A 20800-nucleotide genomic window follows, 5' to 3' on the forward strand; every position below is an offset into this window, starting at 1 on the left:
TTTCCGAAGGCTGAGATTTTCAAAGAGAAGGTGACAGGCCCCATCAATGAATGGCCTCCCCCTTGCTGCCACGAAAACCAGCCCCTGGTGCTGTGTGGGGTGGTCTGGGTAGTCAAATCTGCCCTCATGCCTGGGAATGCCACCCTCTTTATGTGACCGTGTCAAAGAAAAACCTTGTCAGTCACAAAGAGGCGTGCCTCCCTTTGAGCATTAGGCTCTGATAGGATCTGATGGTGAGGGAGAGCACGTGTCCTTTTTCTCTTCACGGTTTGACTCATCCTACGCATCTTTGCCAGTGGCTCTTGGCACACGTAAGTGCGTTGTGGAAAATCTGACCTACTCACCTCCCTGAAGTGATGGAAGTAACGTCCACTCAGTGTGAGAGAGGATTTCTTTCTAAGGTAAAATTTCCTCTGTGACAGTAGCGAGATTTTAGGTGACCTGGGATATGAATTTGAAGTTCTGAAATAGCCAATTTCTTTTTTTTTTTTTTTTTTTAAGATTTTATTTATTTATCTGACAGAGAGAGAGATCACAAGTAGGCAGAGGCAGGCAGGGGGGTGGGGGTGGGAAGCAGGCTCCCCGCTGAGCAGAGAGCCCAACGCGGGGCTTGATCCCAGGACCTCGAGATCACGACCGGAGCCAAAGGCAGAGGCTTAACCCACTGAGCCACTCAGGCATCCTGAAATAGCCAATTTCTATTATAAAAAAAGAAAAAAAAGCAAAAATAAGAGAATATATGGAAACTACACAATTGACAAAGTTGACACTTCAAACATACGTTCCTCATGTAGAGTGAAAAAGACATTTTAGTGAACACTGGTTTTGCTCCTGTAGAGAGAAGAAAGCTGGAATGAATAGTAATAGTTTCCCCCCCTCTACTTTAGGGGGAAAAGAAGGTGATTAGCATCTGAAAATATTAATCAAGTAAAGAATCATAAATGGTGAGCTAATGTTGGCTTTTTGTGGCCATGGCAATCACTTTATTAAGCATGTTATTTCATTTAGTCCTTACAAGAAACCTTTATACAAAGTAGGCATTAATATTATTACCACTTTTAAATAAGGAAATTGGGGTACTAGGAGCTCAAGGAGCTACCCCAGGGTCACGGCCTACGAGTGATTTACCTGGATTTGGATGTGGATGCCCATGGTCTTCGCCCACTTTTCCCTTTTACACACATAACATACATGTGTTCATATGCTTGCTGGAAAACTAAAAATTCATGAAGATGTGGACCGATTTTGGATGATAAAAATTGTCAAATTTATGAAGTTTCTCTAAAGCCATACTATGAAAGCTTTTCAAAGCCAACTGAGGGGACCCCTGGGTGGCTCAGTCTGTTAAGTGCCTCTTTCTCTCAGTTCAGGTCATGATCTCAGGGTCGTGAGTTCAAGCCCCGCCCTGGGCTCCACACTGGGCGTAGCACTTACTTAAAAAAACAATTGAAATTACACATTCCACTCTGAGAGCTCTTAGGTGTAGGTACTCCAGAGGGTAAAGGAAGACATAAAATGCCCAAAAGGAGAGTCACAGTGAATCAGTGGAGTACAGAGATGTGTGACCAGAACCCCGTGAAGTGTGAGCTGAGGGGCACACAGAAGAAGTCCGTGGACATCCGCTGGGATGAAACAAGGCCTCTCCAGCAGCTTTTTCCCATTTGCAGGCTACTCGCTACTTAAACCTCCAGAGGACTCTTTGTGGGAGCATCAGCTACTTTTCTGAAGCAGCGTGTACCCCCTCCCCCCGAGTCCATGTGTGGTGCTGGCCAGGCAGGGGGAAGTGGAGTGGCCGGCCCCTGGCTGTGACTTTCCTTCTGGAAATGTGCAAAAGGTTTGGTGGTGTGAGGAGGATGGAAACATGGCCCCGTCCCACCAAGTGTAGGGACTTGCGCTGGTGCCCCCATCGGGCCAGAGATGTCTGAACAGAGGGCTGTCGGGCAAAGCAAAAACACCTCAATCCCAAAGCAAAACACCTCAAAAACACCTCAACCCCAAGGTGTCCCTGCACTTCAGGGACAACACCCCAGAGTGAGGTGTAACATTCCCCTCCCCATATCCCTGGCTGCATCAGGGAACCTTTGCAACATTACCGCCATGCCTGCTGTCCGTTCTGGAAAGTGCGAGACAAGGTGCTGTGGGCATGTGTGGTCTCCCCTCCTCCTCCACACACTTCCCAACCCAGGCTGCTATGGGAGGGAGTGATTCCGCTGAAGAGGAGACTCGGAGGGTCTGAAGGTCGGAGGGACCACCAGGGACATCTGCTCTCACCCTGGGACAGGGGAGGGCTCAGAAGCAGGCACGCAGGCTTGTCAGAGATGAGTGATCTGCCCAGCGGGCCGCGGCCCCAAAGCTGCATCAGAGAAGGAAGCAGGACGAGCTTGCAGGCAGACGGTGCCTCCTGATTAAGCCTGTGTCCTCTGTCGACTCAGGAGCCATTAGGATCTGGCTTGATGGCACAAATGGATTTATACACAGCCTGGGGAGGAACCATCCTAACAAAAGGCTGTTGCAAGTCCAAATAAAGAACACGTTTGCCCTTGGGCTCTGTGACACAGCCACCGTCACCGTCCGAGCCTGAAGTGAGGGCTTTGCAGGCGACAGTGGCTCTTACGGTGGCTGCTGTGGTTTGACTGTCGAGGGCTGCCAGTGCCACACCGGCTCTGGCGGCCGATTGTGTTTCTGAGCACTGTCTAGATGGTCTGTCGCATTGATACGACACGCTGGCAGCAATATGCTTGGTTCAGGCGTCAGGCTCCTGTCCCGTGTGTTCACAGAAGACAGCACCACAGATGATAAAGTCGGCTTCCTTGCTCTTAATCTCTGGACCCCAGGGCTACCTGCAGTCTTTCACAGAGCGCTGCCCCCGACCCAGGGCTTCCCTCGGCTCTGCACCTAGGGCCGCTATTCCTGCCGTGATGTTCTGTTCCAGGTTACATTCTGCTGGAAGCCTGTTACTTTCCCTGTGCTCACTGGCTGGCCCACCTCGGAAGGCAGGGGCGGCCAGCCCCTTCCTGCAGTGTCCCAACAGTTCCTGGGCTCCGAGGGGTTTCTTGTGCTGCGCGAGCAGGTAGCATCGTGCCCCTCACCCCAAAGTTCAGTGACTGTCTTGCTTGATTGAATCCTCTGCAGTCCCCCAAACGGGGTGGTGCAGACTGGCAGGGACTTAGAGAGAGCTTCGGCTCCGTAGGAGTCACAAAACCGTGGGGTCAGCATCTCCAGTCCCTTCTTCAATCCCTGAAGAGTGTGCCTTGGTGTTAGTAGTGGGAATCCCAGGTGCTCTGGTTTGGAGATGAGAATTCCAGACGATTATTTACCAAAGGGACAATGTTGGCTTTAGGCAGAATGCTAGCTAGCCAGGGCTGCTTTCCAGATCTCAGAGCCTTTGGTGGATGATTAATGGAGGCGAGCAGGGCCTCCAGATAACAGGGCTCCCGGACAGACACGGGTCAGCAAGTCAGCCTCCGCCTGGTCAGGGAGCCTCTCCGAGAGGAAGCCTTCGGCTGGGGAGGTGATTAGAATCTCAGGTCCATTTGCTATCCCCCCATGTCCATTAGGCCCTTCTTTGTCCTCCGTGTGAAAATATATTTGATGATCTCCAGCAGCACGGAGCTAATCCCGCCTAGGGGCTAATCCCTTAGCTTAATTTCCTGTCTCCCTCGAAGGAAGGTCCATCAGTCTTGTGCTTTGCTTCCGGGGGAGACTGGGCCAAAGTAACACAGTGGTAGGTTTAGTGGGTGTATTTGCATTCTGGGTCAGTTCTCTTATCCTTAAAATATAAGGATTTTTCTGAAAAAGTAATATATAATCATTTTGACTCTTGGAAAAAAAAATCTGTAAGGAAAAACACAGAGTCACCCATAATGCTGCTGCCCATTGCTAAGACCTGCTAGCATTTTAGTGTATTTGCTTCTAAATATTTCAAAGACAAAAGTATTTAATCTTGATGAGATAATTAAATTTATGTTTTTAGCCTACGTCTCAAAAATGGGCATTTTATGAAAAACTTCCCATGTTATTAAAAATTTTTAGTAATCATAGTTTTTAATGGCTGTACAATATTATAGCAGCTGTTTTCAGTGAAATCGGGAATTTGTGTGCATAATGTGTTTTTTTCCAACACTAGGGAAATTTTCAAACATACAGTGAAGCTTAAAGAATTTTATAGTGAACACCTGTATACTCACCATCTAAATTCTGCATTAACATTTTACAATACTTGATTCATCAGATATTTATTTAGCCTTCTATTTATCTATTAACCCAGCTTATTTTTTTGACACATTTGAAAATGTAGGCACCAATTCACTTACCTTAAATATACCTTAAATAAATACTTACTAACTAGAACATAATTTTTGCTTATATTTTTTGTTAATTTATGTATATTGAAATGCACAGATCTTAAATTTATGTTCATTGAGTTTTGACAAATGTATGCATACATTTTCTTAAAGATTTTATTTACTTATTTATTTATTTGACAGAGAGAGAGAGAGAGAGATCACAAGTAAGCAGAGAGGCAGGCAGAGAGAGAGGAGGAAGCAGGCTCCCCACCAAGCAGAGAGCCCGATGTGGGGCTCGATCCCAGGACCCTGAGATCATGATCTGAGCCGAAGGCAGAGGCTTAACCCACTGAGCCACCCAGGCACCCCTGTATGCATACATTTTAATAGTATAATAGCACACTCTGTTGTTTAGAACAATACTCGGAGTCAATTTAGAAGGTCCAAAGGATGTGATGGCTCATTATTATGAAATATACCATAAGTAATTTAAAACTGTTTCATGTGCTCTTTTGTTTGAAGTACTAAGTATTTTCTTAAGTTATGTGCACCTGAAGGAAAAATGAGTGATTAATTTCTCTGAAAAGAGGAACAACATTTTAACATTTGTTTATGTTTTTTGGCTTTTCTTTTTTAAATATTTTATTTATTTATTTGACAGATATTTGACAGATAGAGATCGCAAGTAGGCAGAGAGGCAGGCAGAGAGAAGAGGAAGCAGGCTCCCTGCTGAGCAGAGAGCCCGATGTGGGGCTTGATCCCAGTTGATCCCAGGACCCTGGGATCATGACCTGAGCCGAAGGCAGAGGCTTTAACCCACTGAGCCACCCAGGTGCCCCGGCTTTTCTTTTTTAAAAAACAAGCTCTACACCCCATGTGGCGCCCATAATCACAGCCCCAAGATCAAGAGTGCCATGCACTACTGACCGAGTCAGCCAGGTGCCTCAACTTTGTTTTTCAAAGCACTTCTAACTTTTTTGTATTATTTTGTTAGACTGGGAAATAATCTGCCTCTCTCCATGGACTAGTATATTTTTTCTAAACCAGTGGGAGCCAGGAACAGATTATTATTAATAAGACACAAACGTTACCTTCAGTTCTGATTGGCAAATAGCATATATTTATATGGATTTTCAACTTCTGTGAATGCCCAAGGGCCACTTATTTGTCACCTACTCAGTGAGTCTGTAGAAGCTTCTGAAATACAGATTCTAATTCGATATTTCGTGTACTGCTTTGTGGTGTTGCTGAGTGCCTGTGTGTGTGTGTGTATACCCTGGGAATTCCTATAATTTGGGGGGAATTCTTATAATTTCCTATAATTTTTTGTACCATCACTGTTTTGGTCTTGCCATGGTCATGATTTTCCATTTCTCTGATTGCAGAGTAATGATAATTTACCTGTCGCTTTATCACCTTCAGTTTCATTTATTTTGTGTTTGGCTGGGACTGCCGTGTTGTAGTATGTTTTCACCACAATTTTCCAATTACTGGGCCTCAAGATAAATGTCTCTGGGGCTTAAAATGCAACAACCAGCCCCTACTGTGAAACAGAGACATGTCATGTTTCCAAATGTGCACAAGCAGCAACCTGTCATTTTTATCACCATGTTCTCTCCCCAAGCGAAGGTGGCCTTTGGTGGGCAGCCTGGGTGTGCCGGTGGTCTCTGTCCCTCCCAGGTAGGTCTCGCAGCCTGGAAGGTGTGGCTTGTGGCCAGGCTGTTGTCCTTCCGGCCTTCTCCCTCTTTGCCTTGGGTGCTGGGATCCGAACCAGCTCAGACTTTTACAGCTGTCCCTTTCTTCAGCTGGACAGCCCAATAGAGTCTTCTCTTCTCCTCACTTACTTTGTGGCATTTTGTCCTCTGATAATAGTTTCTGTCTTTTCCATATAAGGACCTGTGCTGTCTGCAGCCTCAGATCCTCAGAAACTACCAGTGCAAACAAATATTTCATGGCCATGAGGTACCTCGTGAGCATAGCAATTTGCAACTGTTCCGGTAATAGGTCTTTGTGCTCTTTTGCCAGAGAAAGGAGAGACTCTTTGTACAAGAAGACTCAGCAACTCGGAGCTCAGAAACCTCGAAAACAAAAAGAAAAGCAGCCTAGATTGGCAGATTGTGCTGTCAGAAGCACAGAGGGCAGCCTGGAGGCTCTCAGGGCTGGGACTGTGAATGAGGGAGTGGTGTCCGGCTCAGGTTGGAGCCCCATCTTGGAGTGTGGGACACCACGAAACCTCATCTCACTTCCGACTGTTTTCTCATCTGTTCATCAGTGGTAATAATGTATGCCTCCCAGGGCTTTTGTGAGGATGAGATGAGATCAGATGCATAAGGAAAGAGTTTAGTGGGGCACCTGGGTGACTCAGTCTGTTGAGCACCTGACTCCTGATTTCGGCTCAGGTCATGATTTTAGGGTTGTGGGATCGAGCCCCATGTTGGGCTACACACTCAGTGGGGAGTCTGCTTGAGATTCTCCCTCTCCCTCTGCCCACCACCCTTCTTTCTCATAATTAACAGAAAGAAAGGGAGAGAGGGAGGGAGGGAGGAAGGAAGGGTTTAGCATTGCCGCTGATGTGAATGTGTGCCCAAGAAACAGTAATTGTTAATATCCACCATTATTCTCCCAAACGGCCAAGGAGAAAGTGTTTCCTTCGGTTGTGGCCATGGAGGGTGTGAATCCGAGGAGGGCTGTGTTTACAGGGCTCTGCAGTGTAATAGTAGTGCGTGGACTTCAGCTGAGTGCAGTGATTCTGGGGCGTGATGGGAACCAGTGTCCTTGGGAGCTGTCTAGAGGCTAGTGGAGGGGAAAGAGTAAAAGGTTATCTTGCAGCCAGGACCTGCTGCTTCTAACTAAAGGAGAAGCTCATAAGCCTTACCCTTCACACCTCCTAACACTTCAGTGGAGACCAATGTGGGTAAGAGAATCTTGGTAACTTTCTCCTAAACAGACAGAAGACCTCTGCCCCTTCATTTTCTTATTCTGATTTTATAAGATTCTATAAGCACGTGTGCTGTAAATCAGCCCCAAAAAACTTAAACGGCTTTCTAGATAATAAGGGTCTCTAAGAATTCTGAAAGTCATCTGTCTACATCTGTACTCTCCTTCCCGTCCTCACTCATGATTCACAGGATCATGATTTTTGTCTCTTTTTATTACTAACCTAAATTTTAAGCCCAAAGCCTGTCTCTGAAACACTCAAGCAATTGAGAGCTTGTTCGTTTTTTTCTGAAACTGCCTGGAAGAAACTGGCTGGCTTAAAATAGGAAGCATTAAGAAATGACTTGAAAGTCCAAATAATTGCCTAACTTCATATTTTATTTAATCATTTTCAATACTCAGCAAATGCCTCAGCCTTAGATGGGTTCAGTTTGGAGTGAGAAATTCAATTTTTTTTCTCCTTTCAATAGGAATTTAGAGTTGATTTGCCTGCTGTTGGCCGGACTAAAAAGAAAGTCGAATGAATCAGCAGGCAAGTCCCCCATTCTGGGTTTGGTTTATTTGATGGTCAACATTTTCCTCTTTTTCTTATTTTTTCTTGGAAGAGATTCTCCACTGGATCTCTGAATCTTCTAGAGAAATGAACTGGCCATGAATCACATGCACATAAATCATCCTACACCCAGGGTCCCTTGGCCAGGAGACCCAAAGCAGCAGGTGAGCCTGGGAAGACACCGTACCTCAGGCTGGGGGCCTTGTGACCGTGTGTCAGTCAGTGAGGGAGCCAGACGCCAGGCACCTGTGGTAGAGTGGGGCATCTGGCAGGTTCCCTCACTCCTCAGGGGGCTTCCTGGTCTTCTAAAAACAATATACATATAGATTATACATATATATAGTTATGCCTGAAGCACCAGGCTGATAAAAACAATGTCAGCTCACAAAAAGAGATCCAAGAAGCTGGCAAATAATTTCTGATAAAACACCACTGCACCACTCTGGAAAACAGTATGGGAGGTTCCTCAGAAAGTTGAAAATAGAGCTACCCTATGACCCAGCAGTCGCACTACTGGGCATTTACCCTAAAGATACAAATGTAGTGACCTGAAGGGGCATGTGCACCCCAATGTTCATAGCAGCAATGTCCACAATAGCCAAACTATGGAAAGAACCTAGATGTCCATCAACAGATGAATGGATAAAGAAAGTGTGGTGTATGTGTACACACACACACACACACACACACACACAAATACTATGCAGCCATCAAAAAGGGAAATCTTGGCATTTGCAATGACGTGGATGGAACTAGAAGGTATTATGCTGAGCGAAATAAGTCAATCAGAGATCTCTCTGATATGAGGAATTTGAGAGGCAGGGCATGGGGGCTGTGGGGGGAAGGGAGGGAAAAATGAAACAAGGTGGGACCAGGGAAGGAGACAAACCATAAGAGACTCTTAATCTCAGGAAACAAACTGAGGGTTGCGGGAGGGGAGAGGGTGGGAGTGATAGGGTAGCTGGGTTATGAACATTAGGGAGAGTATGTGCTATGGTGAGCACTGTGAATTGTGTAAGACTGACGATTCACAGACCTGTACCCCTGAAACAAGTCATACATTATATGTTAATAAAAAGAAAAAAAAAAAAACAACACAGCAATCCTACATAGGAGATCAGTGGCAGCCTCTTTTCTCTGACCTCTTTAATAATTCCCTCAGTTTTTTTGTTTTTTGTTTTTTGTTTTTTTTGTTTTACTTGTAAAGGAAATAGTATTTACTGTGGGTAATTTGGACGCTATAAAAAGCCACAAAAAAGAAAATGAAAATCACTCTTAATTCTATAACCTGAGGATGAACACTATTAACACTTGGTATCTGTTTTTCCAGTCTGCTTTTCTGACATCTCTCTATTTATATTTTATTAGATGGAAATTGAAATCACAAAATACATGATGTTTACAACCTCTATTTTTCTTTTAATGTGTTATATTTCCTGAATCTGGAAGTATTCTTCAAAAACATAATTTTAACACCATCCACAGTACTCACTCCCTATTAGAAAAGGTAGTGTGATCAGCATTCTTACCCAAAAGTCTTCCCTCAGTATCTCTGCAGTTTCCTTAGGCCAGCAGAAATCACTTTGTTCTTGTTTCCTTTCTTACTGTCTGACTCTCTACATTCTCATGACAGCTCCTTAGAAATAAAGACTTGTTACTCTGTTGCTCAGACAAGGCAACGTAGTAGATACTGTTAATACTGAGTGAGTGAAGGCCATCTGAGTCATGGGAACTTAGTGGATTCTTTCCCGAGGTGGGATTCCTGACTCAGAGTGTGTGTATTTGCCGGGCTCATTTGCCCACCGGTAATGCTGTGGGATGTAATGCCCACTCTCACTGATCTGGATACAAGTGCCTGCCTCTGTGGACACTTGCCAACACTCAGTGTTCTCCGTCTTTTGCTCTCTAAACCTCTCAGTGAAAAAAATGGCATTTTATTTCAATTGCTAGTAATCATGTGTTTGTTGCCATTTATTTTTTAATGAAAGTGGTTTTCCTGTTGCTTGCAAAATATTACTCTTTTGTCTGTCTTCCACTAGAAAAATCTTTTTTCCATTTTGTCATTTGCTTTTTAATACTGTAAATGATTTATTTCTTTTGAAACATAAAAATTTAAAATCTTACCGGTCCACTTGATCAGTATTTTCCTTGGATGTTTTGGCTTTTTTGTGTATGTTTATAAAGGCTATGCCCAAGAACAAACAGAGATTTTCATTTTCTAGTTCCTTTATGATTTCTTACATCTAGATTTTTAATTCGTGTGGATTTTTTTTTTGGGGGGGGGACACCTGGTATTGATCTTGCTTTTTTTTCCCCTGTGCTAGCCAGTAGTTTTTCCAGCATATGCCAAACAGTCCATTCTCTCCCCACCTTATCAAATGCTACCTGTATCAACTGTTAAAATCTCATATAGTCTCAAATTTATTTCTGAGCTTTCTGTTTTGTTCCATTTGTCTGCCTAGTTTTGTACCAGCACCAAACCATTATATTGTATTTCTACACCTAATAGTGCAAACCTGCTGTCATTATTCTTCCTCTGCAGAGTGTTCTTGGCTGTTTTTACCAATTTGTTTTTCTAGGTCAGAGGTCAGCAAACTTTCTGAAAAGGGCCGGATAGTAAATGCGACAGGCTCTGGAGGCCGTTGTCACTGCTCTTCAGATGTCCTTCCGTAGTACAAAGTAGAAATACACAGTAATAACCAAGGCTGTGCTCCAGCGAAACTCATTTATAAAACAGGCTGTGGGCTGATTGGTCCTGAAGGCCTTAGTTTGCCAGCCCCTGTTCGAGATGAATTTTTGAGTCATTTTGTCAAATCTTTCCATATTCTTACCTCCCTCACATATACACAGATAGCATTTGTGTGTGTGAGTCTATGTGTGTGTGCTTGTGTGTTTACACACTCATAAATACTTCTCATGTATATATGTGTATATATTACATTATATATATATGGAAAGAAAGAGGAATTTGGTTAACAGGATATCATACTTAGAATGATATGGGAAAATTTGACATCTTGATAAAATAGGGTCTTTCCGTCAGACAGCATCAAGCATTTCTTTGTCTAGCACCAAAATTGTATGGTTTCTTTCATAGAGGTCCTGCCAGTTTCTGGTTAACTTTTAATCTTTGCATGGTTTTGCACTGTAGTTGTCGCTGTAACTGGGATCTCTGTGGGGGATCCCTTGCCTCCTCCCCCCGCCCCCCCCCCCCCGCCCCGCCTGTTCTGTGATTAGCTAGAAGGATCACGGGACTCTGACGCACTTGCACTCAGGGCTCAGCAAGGGGGAGACCCATCAGGTCGGGTGGAGGGATCTGTGCACAGGCAGGCTCCCCATTGGCTGCCCCCTTGCAGGAGGGTTGGCCCAGGTGTTCCCCACCCCTCCCGACCAATGCAGCACCGTAATTCCTCTGTCTCCACCTCTAGCTCTCATCTCACTTCCAGATAGTTTCCTTTCAGGTGTGCAGGATGTGTTTTGCAGTCATTGGGATGCAAATGATGCCGTGGAGGGTGGCTCGCGGAAGGCAGGCTTGACTGCGCAGACCTCGGTCACAGAATTAAATCCCGTAGGCTGAAGCTTTCCTTGGGAATGGTTTTTGTCCCTGCTGCTTTATTGTAACTCTTCTCTGTTGCGAATCATCAGAAGCGTTCATCTTGTTCAGCTCGTTCAAATCAAAGAAGCCCCTTCATTGCCGCGTGAAGAATCTTGGAAAGCCTATGGACTCTGGGTAGTAAATCTCAAGCCTTTCTTAACACAGGCTTAACATAACCTGTTGGAAGACGCTGGTTCTCTTTATACTTTCACCCTGCTTTTACCAAAAAGGCTACAAGAAACAAAGCTGCTTCTGCAGCTGGGTTTGAACAATCAGTTTCCATACACGCTGCCTTGGCTGACCCAGGAGCACCCACACTCCATGCTGATTCTGTAACCTTCTCACCCTCTCTCAACTGCTGTTTTTTTCTCCAGGCCTCTGGCCTCCTAGAGGGTAAGGGGTGGCTGGAATTGTTTCATAACCCTGAAATTCATCCAGTAAATGGCACTCGCTGGCCTTCTATGACTGAGTCACTTGGAATGTAAACAGAACGGAGTTCACTACTATAGGCCTGACCCCGATGTAAGTGGCGTGTGCGAGCCTCCTTCCCAGGCTGTTTGGGCAGCAAAGGAATGAGCAGAGAGGCCCTGAGCCCCCTTGACAGGAACTCCCAGAGGATCCAAGGTTCCAGGTCTGTTCCTGGTGCCTCATGTAGGGCAAGGCTGTGGAGGGGAGGCACCAGCCGGCAAGGAAAGCCCCTTCCCACTCACAGGCTTGCTGGGGTCTGAATGAGAGCTGGCAAGTCTTTTAACCTTCCAAACCACCTTCTCCTGGCTTATTTCAGGATTCCCTTCATCTTTGCAGGTTTCACATCCCTTTGTCTCCCCCTAGGATGCTTCTTGAACTGCTGGCTGGTTCTTTCAGTCTTCATACTTTAACAGGGACTGTCTTGGCTTCCTGCTGTTCCATTTCAGACATCCCCAGGCCTCTTATTTATAATCCTCTTTGTATTTCAGATGTATTTCGTGCTGATAGCAGGCAGAGGTGCACGGCACCATATGTAGAACTAGGCAGGGACCCAGCCCACTGAAGGACACAGCCAAGGCCACATCCCAAGAGTCACTTACGGACTTAACAAGAACTTGAAGATGTAGGTTTAGTCACGAGTCGAAGGGGGCTGTGTTGCAACCTGGATGAGGTTTTCTCCCTAAACACAGGCCACCCTTCTCTCCTTTCCTACCACTTTGTTAATCTGGCCGTTTGCCTATAGGCATTCAGGACGTACCAATTAATTTTTATATTTGCCCCCACAAAACATAATTAGGAAGGTAAGGCAGCTCCAGAAACATTACGTATTTGTTTCCTAAAATGCCTACGTTTCTCCCATCTTCCCCCTACTATTACAGATTATCCAAACCACCTCCCTTGTCATTAAGCTGAATAATTGAGAAACACTCCAGATACAATCATGAGGGTTCAGAGACCTTAAACATTGGCTGTAAATAGTTCCTTGATTCCAGTGGGGGGTGGAGGGAAGAGCCTCCCTCCATTGGGTGTGTCCCCTACCAGTGGGGACGGTGTGAGCCTGGTGCTGGCCCCTGCCCATGACCTCTCCCTAACAGGATGTCCCTTGGATCTATTTCAGAGTTCCCTGAAAAGAAGAGGCAGCCGGGAAGCATACAAAGAAAAGAAAACCTTTAACCAGGTAAGCAGAGGGATCCTTCTCATGTTATGTCTCCTTGGGGGGCGATCACCTCATTCTGAATTGTCTCAAAAGTGCTCATGTTGCCTTTAAAATAGTCAAAGAAACATGACCTGCCCAAAAAATGGGAACTCACTCAAAACCTCCATGGGGTGAAAATGTTCACTCTAACCCACCAGCTCCTTCGTTTTGTTTCTTGTACCGAGAAGCTGGTGATTTCTTCAAGAAAGGCAAAAACAGACGGACTCTGCGAAACGTAATTTGGTGTAATTCAGGGCTCTCTGGTAGCTCTCACAACTGGCGAAACGTTTTCTAGCCTTCAGAGTCATTCACACAGTAAAACAGTACAGCTGGTGTGGTGTTGGGTCACTCATAAGGCAATGTTTTCAGTGTTGGGTTGTTTTTTTTGTTTTTGTTTTTGTATTTTTTAACGTGCAAGCCAAACAGTATCCCAGACTGTCCCAATTGAAGGTGCAGTGTTCTCGCCGGGGGATGGTAACAGCATCGCCCTTTCCATGTACACAGTGTGTGTTCTGCAGAAATGCCTGAACTCTTCTGAACACTTGCTTTCCTGGATTCCTTTCTTGTTCTGCCTTTTTTTCCCCCCAATTATCATATGGTTTCGCTTATTTGTGGAGCATAAGGAATAACACAGAGGACATGGGGAAATGGAGAGGAGAAAGGAGTTGGGGGAAATCAGAGGGGAAGATGAACCATGAGAGACTGTGGACTCTGAGGAACTAACTGAGGGTTTTGGAGGGGAGGGGGGTGGGGGGTTGGGTGAGCCCGGGGGTGGGTATTGTGGAGGGCACGGATTACATGGAGCACTGGGTGTGGTGCATAAACAATGAACTCTGGAACACTGAAAAGAAATTTTAAAAATAAGTAAAAATTTTTAAAAAAATGAATGCTGCTGGCATTAGGTATTGGGAGAGAATAAAGGCAGGAGTGGGATGTCAGCTCCCTGAGCTCTTAGCACAAGTAGTGATTAGAGAGGCTCGAGAAGTCTGGGTAACCAAGAGCTCCGCCGCCCTGCCCCGTGAACTCCACCTCGATCCACTCTGTTGTGCCTTTAGCCAAACTCACTGATGCCCAAAATATCCTTCAAGGAGGACTGGGCATGGGAACAGCAGGAATGCCCAAGATTAACCTTTCTGCTCTGCCATCACTACTGCCTTCATCTCCACTTTGCCATCCACTGATAATGGGGAAATTAAAATCCGCAGTCCCTGGGCTGGGAGCTTGGACCATCCTGGGCGTCGAGTGTGTCTCAGCTTCCTGGCTTCTGAGGGGGGCAGGTCTCCCTTAAGAGGGTGACCACCTCCCCATTACGGACTGAGCCATATGGCACTGCATTCCCTGGGGGGTCCCTTGGGCTGAGAAACAGGTGCCACTGCCCTCGGGAGTGTCTTGAGAACTACTCTGGGCACCGGGAATGTGCACCGGGAATGTGCACCTGCTCTATCATTGAGAAAGGAGTATTCTGTCCAGCAGAGTGGTGGACCCGAGCGCCTTGGAAACTGCAGGTCTGCAACCAAAACTCAAAGGAAACCGGCACCCCGGCGCAAGGTAGGAACTCGAGGAGTCAGCGCTTGGGGTGCTGGCTAGACATCAGACTTGCAAGCCAAAGAATATATACCCAGAGCGATATATTTTTGCTGCTTGACAAGGCCTTTCCGGCTGCTGGTGGCGGTGGTGGCGGTGGTGGTCCGGGTCCCACGTGTGTCCTCCCCTCCGTGCTGTGCTTGCCTTCTCTGCCTGTGGTGTGGAAAGTTTGACTGGACCGTCTGCTTTCATACTGCATTCCTGAAGCTAGCTGATGATCTCTTGAAACCAGAGCTCGATATCTTTCAGCTTACGATTCAGCCTAGCCCCCTCCCCGGGAATTTTGTCAGGGTTCTGGAAAGCGTGTGGTTACCAGGTAAGGGGATCCAGCCTCTTGCTCCTCCCCCTGAGGCTGTCATTGCCCGTTTCATGAGAAGGAGTGGCCCCCTGTCGCCAGAACAGACGGAGCCGGCTCCCTGGGCCTCCTCTCTCCAGCCCCTCCTCCACCCCGCCCCCCACCCCCACTCTTAGGGTTGCCATTGGCCGGCAGGCACAGCGCCCAGCTCCAGCTGCCTGGACCAGAGTGAGCGAATCTGACCCTCTCGCTAAGAGCACACACTCCCTTGGCTCCAGAGATTGTCTTTTCTTTGGCTTTAGCATTGGTGGCAGGTCTGGTGTCGGGCGCGCATGGGTGTTGAGTAGACCTGACAGCATGCTTGAATCGCCTTAGAATTCCTGGTGTATGTGTAGTTTCTGTTTTTAAGGAACAAGAAGACTTTTTGGATACTTTATCAATCCTCAGGTAATCTATGAATTGGACTCTCCTTAGGGTGCGTCATAGAACCTTGTTTCTCTAACAGACTGGGGTCTAGGTTCGGAAGAGCAGTTCTGGTTTTAGTCAGACTTGTGGGGAGTGGTGGGTGGGGGAGAGGGTTATGAGGTTTAGGGTTTCTAGAAATCAATGTGATGTGAGGACTCTCGGATTGCCTACCCTAAGCGGTTAGAGCTGAGCCTTTCGGAACCTTTGGGGAAGGCCGGGGTTCCGCAGGCCTCTCAGAGATCCTACCCCCTTCCTCGGTTTCTCAGTTCAACTCCTGGGGGAAGATCCTCAGGGAAGATCACCTGAGACTCCCAGATCTTGGTCTGAGCTGTGCAGATAATAGTGCCTCTTGTCCACCCATTTCCATCCTGGCCTCCACCTACCAGGGCCTCAGGAGCTGCAGGTGTCGGTGGACTGGAGGGTGGGGCATTGGTCCCATCAGGGGGCCCTGCCCATTCCTGGGTCTGCCCAGGCTCAAGGTGGGTAGATGGTGGCATTCTCTTGGGGCTGGCGATGTTCTCTTCCATGAAGTCAGCTGCGGTCCTCAGATACAGAGGTGGATTTCTGTGCTTCAAGGTGGAGACAGGATCATTTAGGAGATATTGGACTAAGGACACACACTGGCTCTCAAGTGGAATGTTGGGGCTGAGGGCACCGCCTTGTCTCCCATCCTAGGCTTTTCACCCCCAAGCTAATCCATTTACAAAGTGTTGACAGTCTGTCTCCCCTGGTATGTCTGTTTGCTTATTTAAACTCTGTCCCATCGTGTGAACGGCAGAGCCCTCTCTCTGCATTTGGATGCATCGACTTCTTGCAGATCTGTGTTTACCGAATAACTGAAAGGGTGCTTTTGATCTGATTTTGAAAGTTTTAAGACACTGGGGTCATTTAAAAGTAACGTGCCGGTTTCTGGTACATGGTGGATTCTCCGTATTCACTGAAAGAATGAATGAATCAACAAACAAGCATGCTTTTCCCTTAGTCTTAGGATTATATACAGTATGGCTTTTCTACCCATGTGGCACTGGCTCATAGTTGGCCTTAGATTTTTCCGTGAGGCTTCCCTGCCACATCGTTTATTTTTTCCTTCCATGGGTTTGGGGTACAGGAGGAGGGATCGAGGTAAGGTAGAAGGAGGACAGTTGGGAGGCACCAAGGTGGGTATTTCTGTATCTGGCTACACAGTGGCGAGTGTGCGGCAAGGACAGGGCAGACGATGAGCCCTGTTCTCTGAGGGAGAGACCTGCCTGTAACTCTGCTGGACCTTCTGAGCACAATGATCTGAAGGTTCACTCTCCCCCAGAGGGTTGACTTGTTCGGGAGACTGGTTTGATGCCTCTCCCTCCCCTAGGGCTGATGGGGCACAGCTACCATGGATCGTGTTGTCGAGTCTCTCTGGGTGGTGGGGAAGCCTTTGCCAAAGTCTTTGTCCCCACAACAGCCTTTGGAAACTTGCAATGGCCAGAGAGAAATGATTTCACAAAATCCATCATTTCTCCCATTCATGAATGGGACCAGTGAAACATTTCTGCAGGCCCACGTCACAGTTCACATGGGTCCCAGGCATGGACATCTGCCCCGGGAAGGCACAGTCAGATTTCCAAATGGTCCAAAACCTGCCTTCAGGACCTCAGCCATGCAAGTGTGGCTTTTTAGTGGCAGAGAGTCTGTTTCGGTGACCCTCCAGAGTCCTGTAGTGATTCCAGGGAGAACCATGTCTCTGGTTTTGAAACACTTAACTCTGGCCTGGGGTTTCTGAGTTTCATTTCCTGCTGTGTTAGAGCAAGAAAAGGGAGTGGAACAGAAGCGGGGGCTCTCACGTTGCCTGCCATTGCCTGGTGATAGGTTGGGGGCAACCCAGGTGTTAGGTCTGCGGTAACAGTTCATCCTAACTGCAAGAGTGTGTACTTACTCCGCACGAGGGCTTCCAAGCCCCCTCCTGCCTGTCATCCCGTGTCCTTGTCCTCCTGTCATCCTTGTGATATGCTGGGGGTGGGGAGACTAGGGGAGGAGTAGAGGCGAATTGCCATGCCTCAGGGTCTCAGCAAGTCAGTGCAGTGTCGGGCTCTGATAGGGCCTCCCCATCCTGGTAACACCTGTGGGCTGCTGGCTGCTTTAGATGGCGAGGTCCACACTGGAGGAAACGAATGGCAACACATAGAGCTCGCTTCTGAAGCCCGTCTGCTACACCATGCTTAGTGAGAGTTCTGGCATCTCTCACCGACGCTGGTGACTCATCGGATGGACCCACAAAGTAGCGAGGGACTGCCGTGTTGCTAACAGGCACCGGGTCTCATTTCCTTCTACGTCCTCTGCCGTCGTCACCTGTATCATGGATTCCACATGCATGTTGTTCCCAAACGAATTGTTTGGTTCCTTCGGTTTCTGAGACAAAGCCACAGGCCGTAGGCCTTTGCCGTGTCCGGTCCGCGAAGGCCCGGGCTCACGCTGGCATTGTCTTGGCTCCTTTGACCTGTAACTCAACATGCTGATGGAAAGATCGTTGTTTTGTGTGTGTGTGTGTGTGTGTGTGTGTGTGTGCGTGCGCATGCGCGTGTGTTGGAGGGCGAGGTGCAAGGGAAATTTTTAAAAAAACACGAATATGTGGTATTTTCAAATAACCCTTCTCTTGGGCTGTTCTCTCCTGGCAGGATGACAGTGCCGATCTGAAGTGCCAGCTTCAGTTTGCCAAAGAGGAAGGCTCCCTGATGCGTAAAAAGATGGCCAAGCTGGGGCGGGAGAAGGACGCGCTGGAACAGGAGCTCCAGAAGTACAAGGCCCTGTATGGAGACGTGGACAGCCCTCTGCCCACGGGGGAGGCGGGCGGGCCGCCCAGCACCAGGGAGGCAGAGCTGAAGCTACGGCTGAAGCTGGTGGAGGAGGAGGCCAACATCCTGGGCCGGAAGATCGTGGAGCTGGAGGTGGAGAACCGGGGCCTCAAGGCGGAGATGGAGGATCTGCGGGGCCAGTATGAGCGGGAGGGTTCAGGCCGGGACCACGTGGCGAGCATTCCTACCTCACCCTTCGGCGACTCCCTGGAATCCTCCACGGAGCTCCGCCGGCACCTGCAGTTCGTGGAGGAGGAAGCGGAGCTGCTCCGGAGGTCCATATCCGAGATCGAAGACCACAACCGGCAGCTGACGCACGAGCTGAGCAAGTTCAAGTTTGAGCCCCGGCCCGAGCCCGGGTGGCTGGCGGAGGGCGCGGGCAAGGGCGCGGGCAGCGGGGCCCCCCTGCAAGAGGAGCTCAAGTCGGCGCGGCTGCAGATCAACGAACTGAGCGGGAAGGTGCTGAAGCTGCAGTACGAGAACCGGGTGCTGCTGTCCAACGTGCAGCGCTACGACCTGGCCGCGCACCTGGGCCCGCGCGCCCCGAGCCCCCGGGACAGCGACGCCGACAGCGACCAGGGCAAGAAGGAGAGTGACGGGGAGGAGGGCCGCCAGCCCCAGCCAAAGCGGGAGGGCCCTATCGGCGGCGAGAGCGACTCGGAGGACATGTTTGAGAAGACGTCGGGCTTCGGCAGCGGCAAGCCGTCAGAGGCGAGTGAGCCGTGCGCGGCCGAGCTCCTGCGGGCCAGGGAGGACACTGAGTGCTTGGCGAGCATAAAGCACGAGGCCGAGCGGCTGGAGCGGACCGTGGAGCGCCTCATCACGGACACCGCCGGCTTCGGCGACGACGCGGGGCTGCAGGGCAATGGCGAGGCCTCTCCGGGGGCTGACGTCCAAGGGGCAGGGGAGATGGGCGAGGGGGGCAAGAAGGAGCCCCCGCTGCTGGGGACCATCAACTCGAGGATGAAGGCTTTTAGGAAGGAGCTGCAGGCCTTCCTGGAGCAGGTGAACCGGATCGGGGACGGCCTGCGGGAGCGCCTGGAAGGCCTGTCCCCCCTGCCCCACCTCACAGAGTCGTCCAGCTTTCTCTCCACTGTGACCTCCGTGTCCCGGGACTCCCCCGTCGGGAACCTGGGGAAGGAGCTGGTCCCGGACCTGCAGGTAAGGGGGCTCCTGGCTCCGCCTCCCTGCTCCGTTTTGCTCTTCCTCCTCCTCGCTGGCATTGCTGCACTTGAACTCATTCTGCTCACGGCTGCTTGGTTATGATTTCAAACCTGCATTGTACTAAAGCCTCAAGTGTCAACCAAACCCTTTCTATTGGTTGGGTTCTTTTTTCTTTCTTTTTTTTTTGTTTTTTTTTGTTTTTGTTTTCTTTTACTTCCTTGTTTCTTTTTCCTTTTTCCTCTCTTTATTTATTTATTTTTTTTAACTGCGCCGCTGCTCTTGGCTTAGAGGCCCTCCCTCACGACACAAGGCTCACCCCAATGGAAGCGATAGGGATCGACGCAGTCCATCCTTTCTCCTTTTTTAATTTTTTATTTTTTTGGTGTCTCAAACGACTGGCCATCTCGATGAAGAAGCAGAGGAGTTTAAAACAAAGTACAAACTCATTTCACAGTCAGGATACTTAGCAGACTCGCTCAGGAGCAAGTGCGTCCCTACCTGGGTTGATGATGGCCAGAGGGGCCCGGTGCGGGTCTGAGAGGCCCTAGGCAGCCAGGCCCACCCGCTCCCACTGGAAGATGAGCCACAGTGGGGAGACGAGCCGGCCCGGGAAAAGGATGGCGCTGACGGAGAAGGTCGTCGCCCTCCCCGAGCCGAGGGCGAGGGCAGAGTGGAGTGGCCTTCCAAGGACTGCTTTCCTGTGCATCGCCCTTGGGTGCATGACCCAGCTGCCGCCTGGATTATGGCTTTTGCTGCTCAACCACAAGCGAGGAAGGAGGAGCCTTGTTTCCGTATCCTTCGTGGGTAGTGTGCTTGCGGTCGAGTCTCTGATTCACGCATCCCCATTGCATGTGCCTCGTAACCAGTCTTCTGCCTTCCCCCCTCTGTGTCTCTTGTTTGCTCTGCAGATCTCTCAGCCCTCGTTTTTGCTCATCCTCATTTTGGGTCTGTGCTCGTCCCTCTCGTACAGCGCTGTGTCTGTTCATGCTTCTCCTCCTCCGGAGGTTTCCGTCGTCTACCTCACCCGTCTGTTTCCTTTAGCAGCCCCTCCCTGCTTCTCCCTACCCCGCCCCCCTCCCCGCTCCTTCGTTGTTCATTGCATATTAAAAACAAAACAAATCCGAATCCCTCCCATGCACCTGACAGTCCAAACTGAGAGGTCAGCTGGAGTGGCAGCCGGGGCAGGAGCACGGGGACGAGCCAGAGCCTCTGCACCGCCGGGCCGACGGGGACGCCGGGAGCTGCCGGCTGGGAGGCCAGAGCTGCTTCAGTCTCGAGGTCAGCGACCGCCTGGCCCCACCGGCCAGCAACCCCCGCCCTCCCACCCCTCCTTCAGCTGTGTGGTCGTCTGATGTTTCCTATCTGGGTCCAGGGCCCTTAAGGGACGTAGTGGGCGGGTGTGGAACCAGGTGGGACTCCCTCCAAAATCA

At 48.9% G+C, this 20800-nt stretch overlaps 1 protein-coding gene across 4 annotated transcripts in view; it reads left to right on the top strand.

Moving 5' to 3' along the window:
• Window positions 1-20800, top strand: part of MTCL1 (microtubule crosslinking factor 1) — a gene marked incomplete at both ends in the record, with an annotated part of 123184 nt that overhangs the window by 59536 nt on the left and 42848 nt on the right. For all 4 annotated transcript variants that reach the window (XM_080821564.1, XM_080821565.1, XM_080821566.1 and 1 more), the window contains 3 exons: window positions 12957-13016; window positions 18030-19367; window positions 20517-20648. In XM_080821564.1, coding sequence (XP_080677690.1) covers window positions 12957-13016; window positions 18030-19367; window positions 20517-20648 — 1530 coding nt within the window. The remainder of the gene's footprint in view (window positions 1-12956; window positions 13017-18029; window positions 19368-20516; window positions 20649-20800) is intronic.

The sequence above is a fragment of the Martes martes genome (genome assembly GCF_963455335.1).
Source record: "Martes martes genome assembly, chromosome: 13".
NCBI lineage: Eukaryota > Metazoa > Chordata > Mammalia > Carnivora > Mustelidae > Martes > Martes martes.